This window comes from Maylandia zebra, linkage group LG22 (assembly GCF_041146795.1).
Source record: "Maylandia zebra isolate NMK-2024a linkage group LG22, Mzebra_GT3a, whole genome shotgun sequence".
In the NCBI taxonomy this organism is placed as follows: Eukaryota; Metazoa; Chordata; class Actinopteri; order Cichliformes; family Cichlidae; genus Maylandia; species Maylandia zebra.
The window spans coordinates 19,058,084-19,075,242 of NC_135187.1; the positions used below are offsets into that span (position 1 = coordinate 19,058,084).

The 17,159-nt window shown below is 40.9% G+C and overlaps 2 protein-coding genes across 6 annotated transcripts in view; one reads left to right on the forward strand and one right to left on the reverse strand.

The window, feature by feature from the left end:
- The first annotated feature begins 2,334 nt into the window (after positions 1–2,334).
- On the forward strand, positions 2,335–5,041 carry cfap300 (cilia and flagella associated protein 300). 3 transcript variants are annotated; one of them, XM_004548066.5, is made up of 7 exons: positions 2,335–2,585; positions 2,695–2,776; positions 2,905–2,974; positions 3,092–3,249; positions 3,342–3,514; positions 3,600–3,666; positions 4,506–5,041. In XM_004548066.5, exons 1-7 carry the CDS (start codon positions 2,476–2,478, stop codon positions 4,635–4,637), a joined length of 792 nt encoding a protein of 263 aa, XP_004548123.1. In that variant the 5' UTR covers positions 2,335–2,475; the 3' UTR covers positions 4,638–5,041. The 3 variants fall into 3 exon arrangements, with proteins under 3 accessions (XP_004548123.1, XP_012773694.1, XP_004548124.1); XM_012918240.3 differs by having other exon boundaries at positions 2,365–2,597; XM_004548067.4 differs by having other exon boundaries at positions 2,365–2,590.
- Positions 5,042–5,604: 563 nt separating this feature from the next.
- The window catches only part of kcnq4 (potassium voltage-gated channel subfamily Q member 4), a 52,059-nt gene continuing 40,504 nt past the window's right edge, over positions 5,605–17,159 (reverse strand). For 2 of the 3 annotated variants that reach the window (XM_076878971.1, XM_004548065.5), the window contains 3 exons: positions 10,950–11,081; positions 9,921–10,059; positions 5,605–8,650 (listed from right to left, as the gene is read on the reverse strand). In XM_076878971.1, the coding sequence (XP_076735086.1) occupies positions 8,447–8,650; positions 9,921–10,059; positions 10,950–11,081 (475 nt within the window). In that variant the 3' untranslated portion in view covers positions 5,605–8,446. The remainder of the gene's footprint in view (positions 8,651–9,920; positions 10,060–10,949; positions 11,082–17,159) is intronic. The other variant, XM_076878970.1, reaches the window with a different exon arrangement.

Here is a 17,159-nt window from a genome sequence, read left to right on the forward strand (position 1 = left end):
TGCCAGGCTGCAGTGTTTTGATCCCGATAGATCTAATGAGCAGAAATCAGGCATAATTACTACAAAGCAATCAGCTGAAAATGAGAATAATTCTTTTATTTTAGTAACCTGTTATGTTATGTTATTCCCTGGCTGTACAGTGTCAAAACAGCAATTTGGCATAATTTTCTGTCTCCTCCAATCCATTCATTGGGATGTAATTTGGCCCCATTTTGGTCCCATCCTGCATCCTGTTCTCTGAGCTTGTCACTGTCTAGACACACCGAATTATCCCCCGGCTGTGTGTTTTCATTATGACAACATGATATTTAACTATGGCTCAGTTTAATGCTCCATTTATCATCATTATTTTTAAGGATGGTCTAAAGCTAAACCTGTATGGCTAATGAGGTTTCATAGAGTGGTCAGGCTCACAGGACTAGTTTTTAACCACTGTGTCACCAAATGAAACTAATTCAAAAATACCATAATTTTTAAAAACATTAACCCTTAGGATATGTTGAAGTGTTTTCTTTAAAATGGTATTCATTTCCTTCCTCAGATTTATCAGCCGTCTCCCTGTATGCTTCGTGAGACCGTGGCAAATAAAAAATAAAGACACAACATTATCTTATCCTGTCTCCAGGAAGGGTGTCCCCATATCCTCTCTTAGAGGGATACGGTGTCCTGCACTGGAATGTGGACCAAAAGGATAGCACATCCTGGAATGTTGGGAATGTTAGTAACGAATTAAGTATTGGTGCCAGGAAGAAGTTTGTAGGGTTCTTAGTAAGACCTTCCTAGGATTGTTTTTCTTTTTTTCCCTAGAAGATTCTTTGAATGTGACGTCCAAAAATGGCATGTAGGGTAAATGTTAAATGGCACCTCGCCTTTGTGGTGCCCCAGGTGTTCCTGCCAGATTGTGAAATTTACAGGGAACATTTTGAAAGGTTGTTTTTTGGAATTAACCGAGTATGCAGAAAGGAAAAAAGAGAAGTTGAGAAAGGAAAATGACAGAATGAGGAATAAGTTAACAAAACCAGGAAAGAGGAATTTACATTTTGTGTTGACAAATGTCATGGAAATAAAGTCTGCTTTCTCTTTGGACGGCATCACAGCGTCCTCATCAGCAAATCCCATTAAACAGCCGACAGCAGGAGTTCATCCTCATACTGATAGATTCATGTCAGTGTCACTGGTGTTTCTTATCATTTGAAACCCGTTACAAAAGTACCAGACTTTAAATTTAAATTCGTTTGTCAACAGCTGTTTCCACATTCAGTAATAAACTGTGATCTCACTGCACTGTAACACGAGTTTATTACCCTGAAAAACTAACAGTTCCATGTTTGCCATTTCTATAGGAGATAGAGAAGGAGGAAACAAATCCAGAAGCATAAATAAGACAGTCGTGGAGACGGTAACACAGGAACACTGACGTGGGAACACGATTGACGCAGCACAGCAGGCGTGCGGAGCGTTTTCGCAGCCGGATAATGTCGCCCTCTTGTGGCTGATAGGAGAGGATGGCCTGCCAAAATATGACAAAAAATATGCTTTACGACATTTTTTTTACACAATTATGTGGTTTTTTTTAAATAAATTATTTTAAAAATTTTGTTCTTGAAAAATCTAATTTTAAATGTACAAATTTAAAAGTACAAATAACTATTTTCATTATTAACGTGAACTAATGTTACGTATTTGATGCGGAGCATGATCATCTTTTCCATTACCCCAAGTTCATTACCACATTTTTACTGTTCTATCTAATATGTATGTGTACATAAAAAGAAGATGTTTACAGTGTGGACTACAACAGCTAGTAATTGTCATAACTATTATGTAGTATCTGCAACAGGAAAAAATAAAAACAGGGGTTCCCCTCACAGCTGCTTGTCTTTTTTATTAACTGCGTGAATTTTACACTCCACGCTAAAAAATTAAAAAATAAAATAAATAAGAAATAAAATAAATATGAATCAATAATTTTGAGTAAATGCAATTGGATATATACAAAAACAGATTTATTAGATTAAATTGAATGTATACTTATCAGTTACATTTCTTTTAACCAGATTCTATAAAATTTAATATCGTAATTTTACATTGTTTTGTGTTCAAAATTAGACAGAAAATGGGCAGATTTTTATTTATTTTTTAAGATAATTTTATTGCATTTAATTGGGCCTTTTTTGAGTGTGTTTCATAAACGAGCATAAAATATACATTTTCTTTTTTGTTGATGTAATTTGCACAGTATTTGGCTTTATTCCGTAAAAAAGAAGCTTCCAGTCCAATTTGGGATGTCACGGGAGTCCGTTGCCAAAGCAACAAGTAAACGAAACAAACCTTAGATTGGGGGGGGGGGGCAAGTCACTACACAGGAAGTTTATTGGCTGGTCGTGAGGACACCTGTCGCTGATTGGCCTGCACTCGTTTATGGAAAAGGAGCAAGCCTTCGTGTTTCCCTTAACGATCAATTAAAGAGTAAACATGGACGAAGAAAAATACGCGTTTGAGCAGACTTTTTCTTTTAACGCTCTTCGCACTAAGACGTTTTCTTTCCTACAAGACAAAGACACCTTGGCACGGTTGATGAAATGGTGACGTAAGAAGTTAAGCCTAAAAAACAAAAGAAAAATCCTCTTCCTTTGTTTATCTGCGGTGTTGCTACCTGTTGGATGCTCTCTGATGGTTGTTTGTTACATTCAGGTCCATGCTGGGGAGGATTTCCGCTCAGTCGTTCAGTTTTGACCACAGTTTCTCCCCTTACTGCAGTGAAAAGTTTGCTCTGGTACGTCTCTAGGATTAAAATATAAAAATGTAATGCTGCTTTGTCAAACCCAATGTGACTGATTAAAACGATGAAAAGGCGTCTTGGTGTGTTTGGTCACTTTTGAACCCCCCTCCGTGTGTGCTCAGTGTTTCTTCAGAGACCCTGAGGTGCTGTCCAGCCTGAGAAAGATGGAGGCTGGAGTCTGGGTGCCTCTTGGTATGTCATGTACCTTTCATCACTGATATCAGGAAATTGCTCTCATCTGCTCCAGTTTTTGCAGTCAGGTCTCTTCAGATTTTTTTTTTTTTTCGTGTGTGTGTGTGTGTTTTGCAGACAAGCCAATGGTGTCTGTCAGTGTGGAGCCCACGCCTTGCACTAAGGTCTCCATGGAGCTGTTTGATCCAATTTATTCTTGCGGCATCTTGAGGCCCACTGGGCATGTAGTTAAATGCTTTCATGATGTCTACCCTGACTATGATGAACTCCGACAGGTGACTCTCATCTTTTTTTTCTTTTTTACTTTATTTCATTTTGTTGTTTTTATTAACTTTGAGCCAGTTCATGACCTCTTTGGTTGTTCCAGATGTTGCGGGACGAGGAGTCTGAGCACTACTATGTGGTTGGGAGGGAGGAGCGGGGAGAGTTTCTGTTTAGCCTCTTCAAGCACCTGTGTCTTGGGGGTGAGCTCTGTCAGTATGAAGACACCATTGATCCTTACATCAGCACCACGAAGCAAATATACAAAGATCTGATCAGGTGAGAAGCATCTGGCTCCATGTTTATTTATATGCATAAATGAGTCATGACCTAATGGTGAGATTTTGATGCATTTGTTTCGCAGTGTGCAGAAGGACCCAGAGACGAAAAAGATCGCCGTTGTCTCCAAAGTGCTCAAAGTTTGTGCCTTTGTAAGTCCCTGGTTCAGTGTCTGCCTGTTCCCCCGTGAAATGTAGAGAAAATGTTGTGCTGCTCATAAAGTTAGTCTAAATAAGAAGCTAGTCATTTTAGAAAAGCGAGTATTAGGGGGAGGATTAACATACGATGTAAACATGCATGTACTGACAGTACATAGACTTATATTCACTTACAGCTATATTTTATATTAAAGTTCACAGATAATTTTATTTGATGTCAAGTACACCTTTTTAGGCATATCTGAAACATTCCTCTGAGATTTTTGTCTGTATTGACCTGATAGCACATCCGAAAGGTGTTCAACTGGATTGAGATCTGATGATATTTAAGTACGGTGAACATTAACAGATAGACATGCTCGGTAACAATACTCAGGTAGGCTGTGGCATTTATAAACAATGGTCAGTTGGTACTGGGGGGGGCCACAAAGTAACCAAAGAAAATATTCCCCTCACCATTACCCCACCAACAGCATGTTGATACAAGGCTGGACGGATCCATGCTCTCATGTTGTTAATACCAGATTCTGACCTCACCATTTGAATGTAGCAGCAGAAATCAAGAGCAGTCTGGCCACGCTATGTTACGTTCAAAGTCTCTTAAATCACCTTTCTTCTCCATTCTGATGCTCAGTTTGAACTTCAGTACATTCAGTTCATTTCTATATGCCTAATTGCATTTTCTGCCGTGTGATTGGCTGATTACACTTATCCGCTAACGAGCGGATGAACAGGCATGCCTAATAAAGTGAGTGCATTCTTGAGACAGATTGAGACAAATCAGAGACGTGTTGTTCCCACATGTGTTAACCACATAATTTTATCGTCTGTAGGACGAGTCTGGCCGATGTTTCCCTGGGGTGCGAGAGGAGGAGCAGACATTTGCCTATTTGATTGTCGACCCTTATAAACGTCACGTGACTTTGTTCTGTCACTTCTACGGTGTGGGCAACTTCACAGTGTGACAGCAAAGAACTGGAAATAGAAAACCTGCTGATTTCCTGCTGCTCACTATGTATGCATAATAGACTGTATATAAAAGATGGGCATCTCCTATGGGTCTGAAAAGTAAGGCAAATGTTAAAGTGCCTTGACCCTGCATTCTTGGTGGGAGGGGGCAATTGTATAGAAGCCAGTGAGCAAACAAATATTACTGTTGCAGTCATTTATGACCTCAGGAAACTCTTCCATGGTGACTTTATAGTCTCAATTTCTACTAGCTTCATTGAATACAGCATGATTTCCATTTTGTAAATTAAGGTCCTTTAAAAAAAAAAAAAAAGACTATATATTTTTAGGTAAAGTCTCCAACAGCAAGATGGTGACAGTCAAAATGCTCAAAACAGGAGTCCACAAATCAGTGGATGACATCGTTGGAGGCTACATCCATCTTTTATATACAGGCTATCAGACATTTTCAGTTTTCTTCCCATGAGGAAAGCAGCTGAAGACCAGTTCCCTGTTTTGAGTGTAAACTGTGCAATAAAATGTTTTAATCCTGTCACATACAATTTACTAAAAGTGTGTCTTTGCAGCTGAATGTTTGGAGATAAACATCTAAATAAGGATGTCAATATTTTAAATACATTCTGTTTTTTTGGTCAGATATTCACCTTTAAACAATCTTGTCTCAGAAAGTCTTGAATAAATTGACTTATTTCTTGTATTTATTATTATTTTTTAGCTCCATTTCATTTCTACCTAAGGTATATGTTGCGGTTGTCATGCGCCACCTACTGGAAGGCTGAAATAATTTGAAGTTTGAGTGTGGATGATGTACATCGGAGCCTTCAGGGAGTTGAGTAGCAGCTCTTTTTCCACGTTTGTTGGCAGACGTTGAGTATCATTTTTATCTTGAAACAGAATTTTAAGCATTTTTATAGTTCCTTTTGAAAATTTGTATTATTTCCAGATAAAAGACACCCAACAGCAAACAGTCCAAAGAGCTTTAATAAATTAATAATTAGTCAAGTGATCCAATTTCATCTCCAGCAGATGTTGTTGTTGTTGCATCTCCTAAAAGGATCAAATGGAGGTGCTCATTAGATTAGAAAATAAATCAGCGCCATGTTTCATTCAACCAGTAGCCACATCAATTAGAGTTGGAAGACTTTGTTCAGTTTTCTTATTGCTTGATCAGTTTGAGTTTCACTTTAACGACAGTTCAGACAAATAGAGACGCTACAGAGCGATGCTGGAATGTCAGATGGCAGCAAGACAGTGAAAGATGGGCGTCATGAAGAAGACATGAAAAAAGAACGTGCAGATTGAGTCATGCATAGCATTCAGTCAGACAGTTAAAGTTTCTCATACTCGGGTTTCTAGACTAGCGCCCCCTAGTGGCCTCAGAGGTAGTTGTGTGGAAGCCATTCTGAGCTACGTGACATGCTTATGAGAGAAGACATGACAGCAGAGACTCCTGCAACGACACAAATGTCCATGCCTCCAGCCTCCACATCTAATACAGAAAGGGTGTCGATGCAATAAGGACCTGTTAGGTACAACGATGTCCCGAACATTCAGCAAAATTCTCAAATATACCAAAGTTTACAGCAGTCAGAACAAATCTTTAGAACAATCTTGACGTTTTGCGGTAACGTAGCATGTGACCATCCTCGCGTGATTTCAGTTAAACACGTCTCTTCGAAGCGGGCTTACGATAGAACGAGGGAGTAGAAGGCACAGGTAATTTCCTTTCCTGTCTTAACTCTAGGTTTTACATCCTTTAAGTTGGTCTTCTAATACTGGGGCTACCACGAAACAAACAACATGCAGTACAGAGATCTCGCAGACATTTTCATAATGCTGACAATAAAGTGACGGTGGCACTGTTCAGTTTAATAATGCCTCTAATAAATAGGCACCTCTTCTATAATCTAGGCCACGTAATAAAGCTACCGAGCGCCTCTCCGTGAATTAAATGAGAGCAAAACTGCAAGCTCATAGTGCCATTTTATTCCTCATGGCAGCAAGAGCAACAGACCATAAACAGATCTAAAAGGACCGTGCGAGGAAGTACATTCACTGTGTAAGTCTAAAGTGGAGCACCTGAGTCAACTGGCGTGACCGGAACAAATGAATGAATGATTTACAGGGACAGAAGACGTGTTTTTACTGGCCAAATACAGCAAGATGGATGTTTTCTCAGTCAATTAAACGAAAACATTTTAAAAAAAAAAAGTATATATATATAATACATATGAGCTCTTCAATTCGTGCGTGTGAACCATGATTTAACTTGAAAATAAAATGCTACATTAATTGAACAATCATATCTAGCTTAATTAAATATATTAACTTAAATCCTGCATTCACAACCGAAATCGTTAAAAAACATCCTCTCTTCTAGGTTACATGAAATCGAGTGCATGAACACAATTACAGTAAAGAAATCAAAACAAAAGATTCATCAAGTGCCAGAGTATTTAAGTAAAAAGGACTTTCATATATGTGTGTATGTGTGTGCATTTGTGCACTCTCCAGTTTTTTCCATCAGCAGAGAGCATTTAGAGCGCAAAAGGGCAACGAGAAAGAAACCAGAAAAGACAAAGAGAGTGCGCCGGCTGCAAGCTGAGGCTGTAAGGCTGTAACCGTTTCCCAGCACACAAGCGTTCATCCGGGTAAGGAAATTCATGCATTTGACCTGGATGCGTTTCAGGATTCGATGTTTAACAAAACTGCGCCAAACTGGGTCAAAATGTCCCAGTGAGAGTTAAGAGCGGGCGCTGCAGACTGCCTGAAGCAGCTGACCTGAAGGTAAGGGTGAGTGACAGGAAGCTCTGGAGAAAGTGACGCTTTCCTGTCCATGAAATTCTCATTTTTTTTCCCCATCTGGTCTGAGGAGCATGCGTGCCGGGAACGTGGGCTGCAAGACAGCAAGTTTTAAAGGGCGGGTTTAAATTTAAATACAGGTTACTGAGATAAGTGGCATTTGAAAGCCTGTTAAAGAACATTTTGGCTCTATTAAATTCTAAACAAGTACGAGCATTCCTTATTTCAGTCAAACAGGGATGTGTGTGGGTTGTTTTCTTTCTTTCTCTGTTGTTTTTTTTGCATGTGGGCTTGTTGGAGACCAAACTTCTAAGGAGTAATGTACTGTATACACACCAGTCCAACACATTCTCCTAACTCTGTTTCATGTGTGTAGTTTGGGCAATTAAAGCAGGATTTACACGTTTAACCCCTTCCTTTTGTTCAGATGATACCACTGGAGTCTGGTGGCTGTCAGTCGAGCCTGAGAGATTCTCCCCTTTTCCACAGGAGCACCTTGTCTCAGCTCCTTTGGTGCTACTCAAGAGCTGTGATGCCATCCTAAATTATCAAAGTAATCACAGACAAATCAGTGTCTGATGAAAACTGATGGTGTGGACAAAAGATTTCTCTAAAACTTTAAAAAACTTCAGTGAACCGCACCGATTATCTACAGCTTTAAATTAGGCATCGATGTATATAGCATGAAGTGAGCGGCTGGGAGTGGTTCAGTAGTCAAGTATTAGTCGTTCACGTGTCCTTTCTTCATCTCCATCCTCATGTACAGTAGTGGGTTCAGAGGTGTGTGCGGTGAGCAGCTTTGGCTGTGGCTCCCTGTCAGGTGGAGCCATCTGTTGGCCACGGGCTGGAAACGTTCACTCGAGAGGGAAAGTAAAGGGGGGATGCAGAGTGAAGACTGAAATGAAAGGAAGTGATGAGAAGTCATTTAGGCTGAGTGAGGACACAGCCTTAGGAAGACATACTGTAAAGGGTTTGTGCCTTTGTTCGAACAGTCAGCTCATTGTCATTCCAAGTTGCCGCTCTCAGACTGAGAGATGTTGAGTGTGTTAGCAGAGGGGAAGAGGTCTCTTTGGTCCGTGGGGCTGTGGTAGTCAGAAGTCAGGTCGGGGTCGAGGAGGGAGGACAAGGTAAAGTTGGACGAGCCTTTCTTCAGGCACTGGGAGTAAAAGTTGAGCAGGAGGTCCAGCTTGTTTTCTATGGACTGAACCTGAACAAACACACACAGACATGAATGGCACTCATGTAAGCTACATCTCATCACTTCCTAACAGCACATGAGAGCTACAGAACAGAAAGAAAACACACTTTAACAGGTCCACTGTTCATATATCAAACTCTACTCCATTACTCGGCCCTGAAAATCTTAGAAATATGGTATCTAACCAGATTCTTACTCTGGATGGCATTACCTTGGCCTCCAGTAACACTGTGAGGAACCTTGGAGTCATTTTTGACCAGGACATGTCCTTCAAAGCACATATTAAACAAATATGTAAGACTGCTTTCTTCCATTTGCGCAACATCTCTAAAATTAGAAATATCCTGTCTCAGAGTGACGCTGAAAAACTAGTTCATGCATTTATTACTTCCAGGCTGGACTACTGTAATTCATTATTATCAGGATGTCCAAAAAACTCACTGAAAAGCCTTCAGCTAATCCAAAATGCTGCAGCAAGAGTACTGACAGGGACTAGAAAGAGAGAGCATATTTCTCCTGTTTTGGCTTCCCTTCATTGGCTTCCTGTTAAATCCAGAATTGAATTCAAAATCCTGCTCCTCACATACAAGGTCTTAAATAATCAGGCCCCATCTTATCTTAATGACCTTGTAGTACCATATCACCCTATTAGAGCGCTCCGCTCTCGCTCTGCAGGCCTACTTGTTGTTCCTAGAGTATTTAAAAGTAGAATGGGAGGCAGAGCCTTCAGTTTTCAGGCCCCTCTTCTGTGGAACCAGCTTCCAGTTTGGATTCGGGAGACAGACACTATCTCTGCTTTTAAGATTAGACTTAAAACTTTCCTTTTTGCTAAAGCATATAGTTAGGGCTGGACCAGGTGACCCTGAATCCTCCCTTAGTTATGCTGCAATAGACATAGGCTGCCGGGGGATTCCCATGATGCATTGAGTTTTTCCTTTCCAGTCACCTTTCTCACTCACTATGTATTAACAGACCTCTCTGCATTGAATCATATCTGTTATTAACCTCTGTCTCTCTTCCACAGCATGTCTTTTATCCTGTCTTCCTTCTCTCACCCCAACCGGTCGCAGCAGATGGCCGCCCCTCCCTGAGCCTGGTTCTGCCAGAGGTTTCTTCCTGTTAAAAGGGAGTTTTTCCTTCCCACTGTCGCCAAAGTGCTTGCTCATAGGGGGTCATATGATTGTTGGGTTTTTCTCTGTATCTATGAAGCGCCTTGAGGCGACTTTTGTTGTGATTTGGCACTATATAAATAAAATTGAATTGAATTGAATTGAATTACCTGTTTCTCCACCTTGACTACACGGCCCATCATGCTTAGCTCATCCAGTGAGTCCAGTTCTGGCTGTGTCTTCTCTCCCTTTTCAGGACGTGTCTTCTTATCTGGCTGAACAGCTCCTCGTCCAATTATCTGGTCCACCCTTTTTCACAAAAATAAACCATAATAAAGAGTAAATACCCAAAAACTACAAGACTTTTTTTTGGCTCAGCATGATTGATGGGAGGGCAATGGAGAAAGTGAATAGTTTCACAACTGAGTTCAGGTGCTTTAATTTAACAAGCTCAGTTCAGCTGCACAAACGAGCAGTCGTTGCTGCTCATCAATCGGGGAATGGTTACAAGGCCATCCAAACAATCTGAGGTCCATGTTTCAACAGTGAGGAAGATTATTCAGAGGTAGAAAACATTCAAGACAAGAAATCTCCCCAGGAAAGGACATCCCAGCATATGCAAAAAAAAAAACCAGAGCTATGACTCAGACTCTAGGCGTCAGTTAGCATGTTAAATGTTAAAGTTCATGGCAGTACATGTTTGGCGAAAACCAAATAGCCTATCAGGCAACAGATTCTGTGAAATGCTGCCTCTGACGTTCACAAACAGGACATCTTTGTGATCTGATACCAAACCATTTTGGTCCGGATCAGAGTCATATTTTGGGTTTTTGTGTTCAGAGTATCTTTGGCTTCATGCAGTTAAACCATCTTTGCAGAGAGTAAAGGAGTAATGCAACTTTTTCTTTTTATTAGCTTTTTTGGCCTAAGTTCATCTGCACTCAAAATAAAATGTTTTCCATAATCCGAACCTGACCTAAACACTGATTATTACCCTAAAAGGATAAAACATGACACAAAAAGCCAGTGAGTTTCTAGACTGTCCTCATAGAGCCACAAGTCACTTCTTCTACTGATTTTTCTTCTTTTTTTTTGTTAAATAAACAAGAGATAACATGTTGTTTGTTGAGCTTTAAAGAGTGCTTCAGAGCAGATTCACAAAAATATCTTCCTATGAAACACACAATTAAAAGAGCTACCTGGTCTGCAGGCTCTTGATGCGGCCCAGCATGTCCAAGTGTCCAGCAGAATACTGCTCTATGACATCCTTCACATCGTACGGGCGTAGTGTCTCCTTAAACTTCCTCTTGGCCACAAGGAACTTCAAGATCCTACACACAGACAACACACACAGAACTCACTGTTAATGCTCCTCCGTTCACCTTTAGATGGCTTCAAAGCGCACGCTCACACAAGCGGGGTTTGAGTGAACTTTTGGAAGAATGCAGGGGTGGGAGGCTATCACATGAGGCAGCCCACCTTGACAATAACAAGATTAATTAAAGTCAGCGTGACCTTATCGTTCACAAACAGCTGCATAATGGTAACAGTCACAAACCTGCTAAACCATGTGGATATATTGTGACGATGAGAGCATCTCCCAGAGACATTTCCTTATCAGTATTTGCCGTTTCAGCTTTTCTTCGGACAGAAACGGGTAACACACGCACACGTGCCTCTAGCCCCCACTCCCCCTTCCTCTTTTGTCAGTGTGACAGCCACACTGGAGCCACTGGTGGACCACAGCTGCTCCGGCTCCCAGTGGATGCATCATCACCATCCACATCCCGGCGTGGGGGGAGTCACACACCGAGGATTGTCGAGCCAGCACTACTGTACGCAGCAAACACATCGATGACAACATGCGCCGCCAGAGCTGTTCTGGTCGGACGTTTCGCTGGAAGGAGCAGAGCGAGTGCAAGAGATAACGGGAAGAGAGCAGAGGAAAGTTTGAGGATGGGTGCGAGTGCGCGCCAGGCTTTCTGTGTTGGATGGGTCATTCAATTTCCTTCTTATCACTTAGTCAGCTTAGACATGCTGGACACAGCTACACATCCAAGCTTTCTCCACACCCTGTGATAGATTGTTCTTCACGTCATGTCAAGAGAGTTTTGGGAGAATGAGGGAAGGAAAGGCAAGGAAGCAGAAGGACGGAAGATGGGATTTTTTTTTTATGAGACAATCCTATCTCTCCAACCCCATACGACTGAGTCGCTGTAATAAGCCGGAAATCAGAAATGCTCAGCTGTTTTGGGAAATAAAAAACACACATGCATAGGTAACTGTGTGCACAAACACAATAATGTAATAGCACAAATGCATACATGAATGTAGCTGCTGCTCGCTGATGTACACACCAACACAAGTGCGCATGTGGGCGATGCACGAGCAGTGAAATCTCAACTTGCGCGAGGGGTCATTTTCTGTAATAACCACTGTAACCTTTGTTGAGGTCTGCAGCTCTTGCATTTCCAGTGACCGCGTGTTGTATAGTGACCGTCCTGCAAAGAAAGGGAGAAGGTGCAAGCGAAGGAGAAGAGGAGCGCGAGGAGGAGGAGTGGAGGTCTGCAGCTGGTGCCGAAGCAGCCATCAGCACACTCCTCCTCCTCCTCCTCTCGCAGCACTCTATTTCTTGATGACTTCTGCGTTTTGGGGTATTTTTGCAGGCGATCTTTTCTTATTTTGCAGGTAGGTGCAGATTTTTTGCCAGGGTGGGCCTCAGGTGCGGGTAAAAGAAAAGGTTGAGACAGGATGGGAGGGGGTGGTGGGCTTAGATTTGGATCCTCCAAGGATTTCTTCAAAATGCTGACTCTCCTTCCTGGCCACTGATATGGTTTTCATAATACACAGTCGGATAAGAGTAGGGCTCCCCTCTCTCTCCAGTTAACTTCCTGTCAGTCGCAGTTCTACACTACACCTGGCACTGCTCACTGAAAGATACCATCACCACCCCCCGACTTCTCGGAAGCTGAGACGTAAAAACACAGTAATGACTGAACAAATAGAAGTGTCAATTGTGTCCTAAAATGCTTGCTTAGCCAATGCAAATATTTTTGCAAGTCAGCAAAGGTGGATCTCTGATAGTGTCAAATGGCAAGGATTTATCTGGGAATTAAAAACGACTGTTGTGCTGACACAAATTCTACGTGGGCCAAGTAGGGTGAGCCCCTGAAGGTCTGATCCTTCACTAGATTACTGAATAAACCCTATAAGCTACAGTACGTGGCTAAGTATGCTTATGGAAAATTTGATGTGTAAATCTGATAACTTTAAAAAATATTCAGCTGAAAGAACACAAAATCTGATGATTCAAGATTAAACACTATAAATAGTGGCCGTGTCCAAGCTATTTTTGTCACTTCGTCTGAGCCATCATTTCTTTATATTTTGCTTCCCAGGAGTCAGATTTCAAAGTGGGCTTGAGCAATAGTTCTCCAGGCTTCCTGAAGTTCTTTGTGACGAGTTATTTGTTTGACACTGGCTGCTATTTGACTCATTTTCAGTTCAATCCTTGTACCTGATCATTTTCAGAGGAATATTTGTTTTGTTTGTTTGTTTGTTAAGCCATTTAATGCAGACCTATGAATCATTCCAACTACAAAGAAAGTTACAAATTACAGGAAAGCTTTCCTAAGAGAGTTCAGGCTGCGTTAAAGAATAAAGGCCATAACAAAAATTCACTTTAATGCTCATTAGATTTGTACAAACTCAGTTTTTGCCTCATATACTGTATTTTCATGTGTTTTTGCACATTTCAATAACTGTCTGCACCTGTATCCCATTTTTCTAGCATAAATATAAACACATCAGCAGCGGCTCAAGACATTTGCATAGTACTTTAGATTATTGGATTTGTTTGGAGGAGACTTACAATAAAGGAAATACAGAAAAACACCAGACCTAATTTCCCCACACCCTCCTCCTTTCTCCCACTACCAATCCCTTCGCACATACGCAAACAGAACGGGCATTTACGCATTTATTCAGTCAGCCGGGCACTGATTAATAACATTCACCGAAAGTGAAAGATCAGCACTAAGACCTGCTGCAAAATGTGGTGTTTTCACTTACACCAATCAAATACCTTTCTGAGAAGCTGCATGCATGTGTGTGTGTTAACACAGTGATGCACCTGCTGTTTACACACCTGCACTATATATAGGAAGCTCCTCACTTCTATTGTCTGCAGCACTGAGCAGCTGAGGTCAGAGCTATCTGCTGAGTCAAGTGAAAACCCGAGGAGAGATCATATAATGGCCTATCAGTGGCATTACACTATCAAACCATTATACATCATCTCTGCAATGGTAAACATCCATCTGCTGTGCACCCAATGAAGAGAAAGCATCACTCTATGTGTTAACAAGCACTGTGTTCAGACAGCTCATTAGTAAGTGGACAAGAGTAAAGTCTGATCGGTTTAAACAGCGTCAAACTTAGAAAACCTGAGAGACGGGGCAGAGATGTCCTGTTGACCTTGTTGGGTAAGAAGACAAATGTGCTGCATTTCATAACTGCCTGTCTTTATAACGGATGCAGCTTTTTCCATTTCTGATATGATACTGATACCAATCTGATACCAGTGATAAATTAACAAGCTGTATCCACAGATACAGACACCTAAAAAACACCATGCGACAAATCCAAGACTGGTGTTTTTATTAGTGAAATAATAAATGCGGGCAGGCCTCAGATAAATACAATAAAGAATCAAAGCTGTAATATAATCTTCCATTTTTCCAGTTTATTTCACTAGTTTAATTTAAGCATATTATCATATTATCATATTAAGAGTCAATATTTACACTCACACCAGCTGACAACATCTTTTGCCAACATGCATGAAGGAAAGCAACAAGTGTGGTATGAAGAACAACTTCATCAATGCATTTTGGTCTGTGGCCTTTGTCCAGGTAATCAAAACCATGTTATGTGACCATAAGTGTAATAAATATTCCAACACAATCAAGCTTTTCGGGTTCAGATCGGACTGACAGCATAAGCTGTTCCCTTGTTAAGTGTCTGTGTCTCTACTGTTCGATCATAATACTCTTTCAACCTTAGAAAATATTCAATTGATTGTTGTTTCTCCAAGCTATGAAGTCACCATGGTAACTTGCACACACCTTACCTGCTCCAGAGCAGGTCATGTTTCTCTAGCTCGCCTCTGATGCAGCTAGAAAGTTAGAGGTATAGATGATGGCTTATAAACACATAGGTGTACTGTACATGAGATAGCAGCTACTCTGTACCTAATGGAAATGCTCCGAAAGGTCGTAACTGTTTATGCCATAAAACTTTTTGTATTTAAAGTGTAGTCACCCTCAGTGTTCAGAGTTAACTCGTTGTAGTAAAGCGTTCCCTCTGCAGTATGGAATGATTTTCTTCACAGGAAAATATCTACAGTGTTCTATGTGAGATATAAGAAGAGGGAAAACATTTCTAAAAAAGGGTGCTGATGTATAATACACAATATAAACCAAAAGAAGAGGTTTTGAGAACTGTCCCATACTGCACTTGAACTGACAACCTTCAATCTAAAGAGAGAGGTGAGCACATATGGTAACTTACCCACTAAGCAAGAGATGAGAGAGAGTTTAGCAGCTTTACTGTCCTATAAGATGCCATGTAGTAAAATAATCCTGAAGCATAAAGGCTTGAACTTGTAGTACAAAATTTATGTACTTAGTTTTGCACACACTAAGTTTACTGACTGACACAGTCTGCATTTTTTCCTTCTTGGCTTTAAATGGACTTTATTTATTCAGTGCTTTTACACTGCAGGCTTTTTCACTTAGCGTACACATTCGTACCTTAGTTTTAAATAGATTACTATATGCTGTACATCTCCTCAGACACACTGAGTGGCTACACCAAGAGTGTTGCTTTTAGCCCGTGTTACCTCTATAACCTCTTTGGCTTTTTCAGCTCACGGTTTACAGCCTCAGCTGACAATAGAAATGTTTACAATTAGTCACATGTTGTCAACACCACTTGTGTTGTAGCTGGTCTCTGGTACCTTGAGTTGATTTACCAACTGCCTTTGTGTGATATTATGAACTTACAGGCCAGAAATCTGTCTAAAACAAGTTACTGTTGAATGACAGCTGAATTTCACAATCCCTGATGTCATGATATATAGATTTTCATTTTATGCATATAACCGCTATTTTTTAAAGTATATATGGAACCACACAGACGCTGTCACGCTATCAAGAGAAATGCTCTGAGGGTACAGTGCTGACATCAGGGACCAGAGTCATTTTAATGTGCTCTCATCGTCACCCCAACCTGCACCCCGGGAGACAAACTAGACCGTAACACCAGATGTTTGCTAGCAATTGTAGTATTCCTCTGCTACAATCTCTTACTATTATGTGAGAATGAATGTGACTGTGTACATGAGGTGGGAGGACACTGGACCTATGTCCACATGTCTCTCCACTTTTCGGCGTGATAGGAATTAACATCAATCTCAGCTCAGGTGTAAGCAACTTCTAATTTTTGGTGTCATTGTTGAAATGACACAGCATCATCTGGATGCTTGTATACTCTCTAATACATTTTTCCAGTCATGCCACCTCACACATGAATGAGTCGGGCCTGCTGAGACACAAGGTCACATGGAGGGAACTAACCCAGCCTGCAGGAGGGCCCAGTTACCTCTCCTAAGAGGACATTTTTACTCAGTCAGCTGAATCTGCGCACGCCAGCTCTTAAATGGAGGAGAGGCATGTTCACCTATTAATGAAGGCTGTGTACAATAGGAACCACCACTGGCTGGTGAGTGATCTTATCCAGTCAATAACAGGACGGACAGCAGCTCTGGCTTGTAGCTGAAAATTATGATTTAATAGAGAAACTACACTCATGTAGAAAAGAAAGTACAACCTTGGTCAGTTCAAAGGTTTTACATATGAAAATATAAAAAAGTCGCTTTATGCTTGGAGCGCTACAACCATGCAAGAACAGCAACATATTACATCGTGTCACTACTTACTCAACAAAGGCTAAGCCAAATACAGAAGCAGTATTTGTAAAACTAAACAAATCCATGATTCAGTAGCTTGTAGAGTTACCTTTGCCAACAATAAGTTGAAGTAATTGTTTTATCACTCTCTCACATCACTGTGGAGCATTTCTGACCTGTTCTTCTTTACAGCGTTGCTTCAGTTCATTAATGTTTGGGTCCTTCATTTAAGCAAAACTCTGTTAAGGTTCCTCCACAGCTTTTCAATCAGGTTGAGGTCTGAGCTTTGACTCGACCAATGCGACATCTTGATTCTTTTCTTTTTCAGCCCTTCTGTTGTATATTTGTGTTTGGGGATCATTGTCTTGTTGGATGACCCAATTTGGGCCCAGCTTCAGCTGTTGGACAAATGTCTTCACATTTGACTCTAGAATGCTTT

What these genes read in the sequence shown, in the direction of transcription:
- cfap300 (XM_004548066.5), top strand. Translation starts at nt 2,476, where the DNA reads ATGGACGAAGAAAAATACGCGTTTGAGCAGACTTTTTCTTTTAACGCT. An exon ending in GCAGTGAAAAGTTTGCTCTG is followed by an intron (nt 2,777 to 2,904) that starts GTACGTCTCTAG and finishes GTGTGTGCTCAG; the next exon opens with TGTTTCTTCAGAGACCCTGA. An exon ending in TGGAGTCTGGGTGCCTCTTG is followed by an intron (nt 2,975 to 3,091) that starts GTATGTCATGTA and finishes TGTGTTTTGCAG; the next exon opens with ACAAGCCAATGGTGTCTGTC.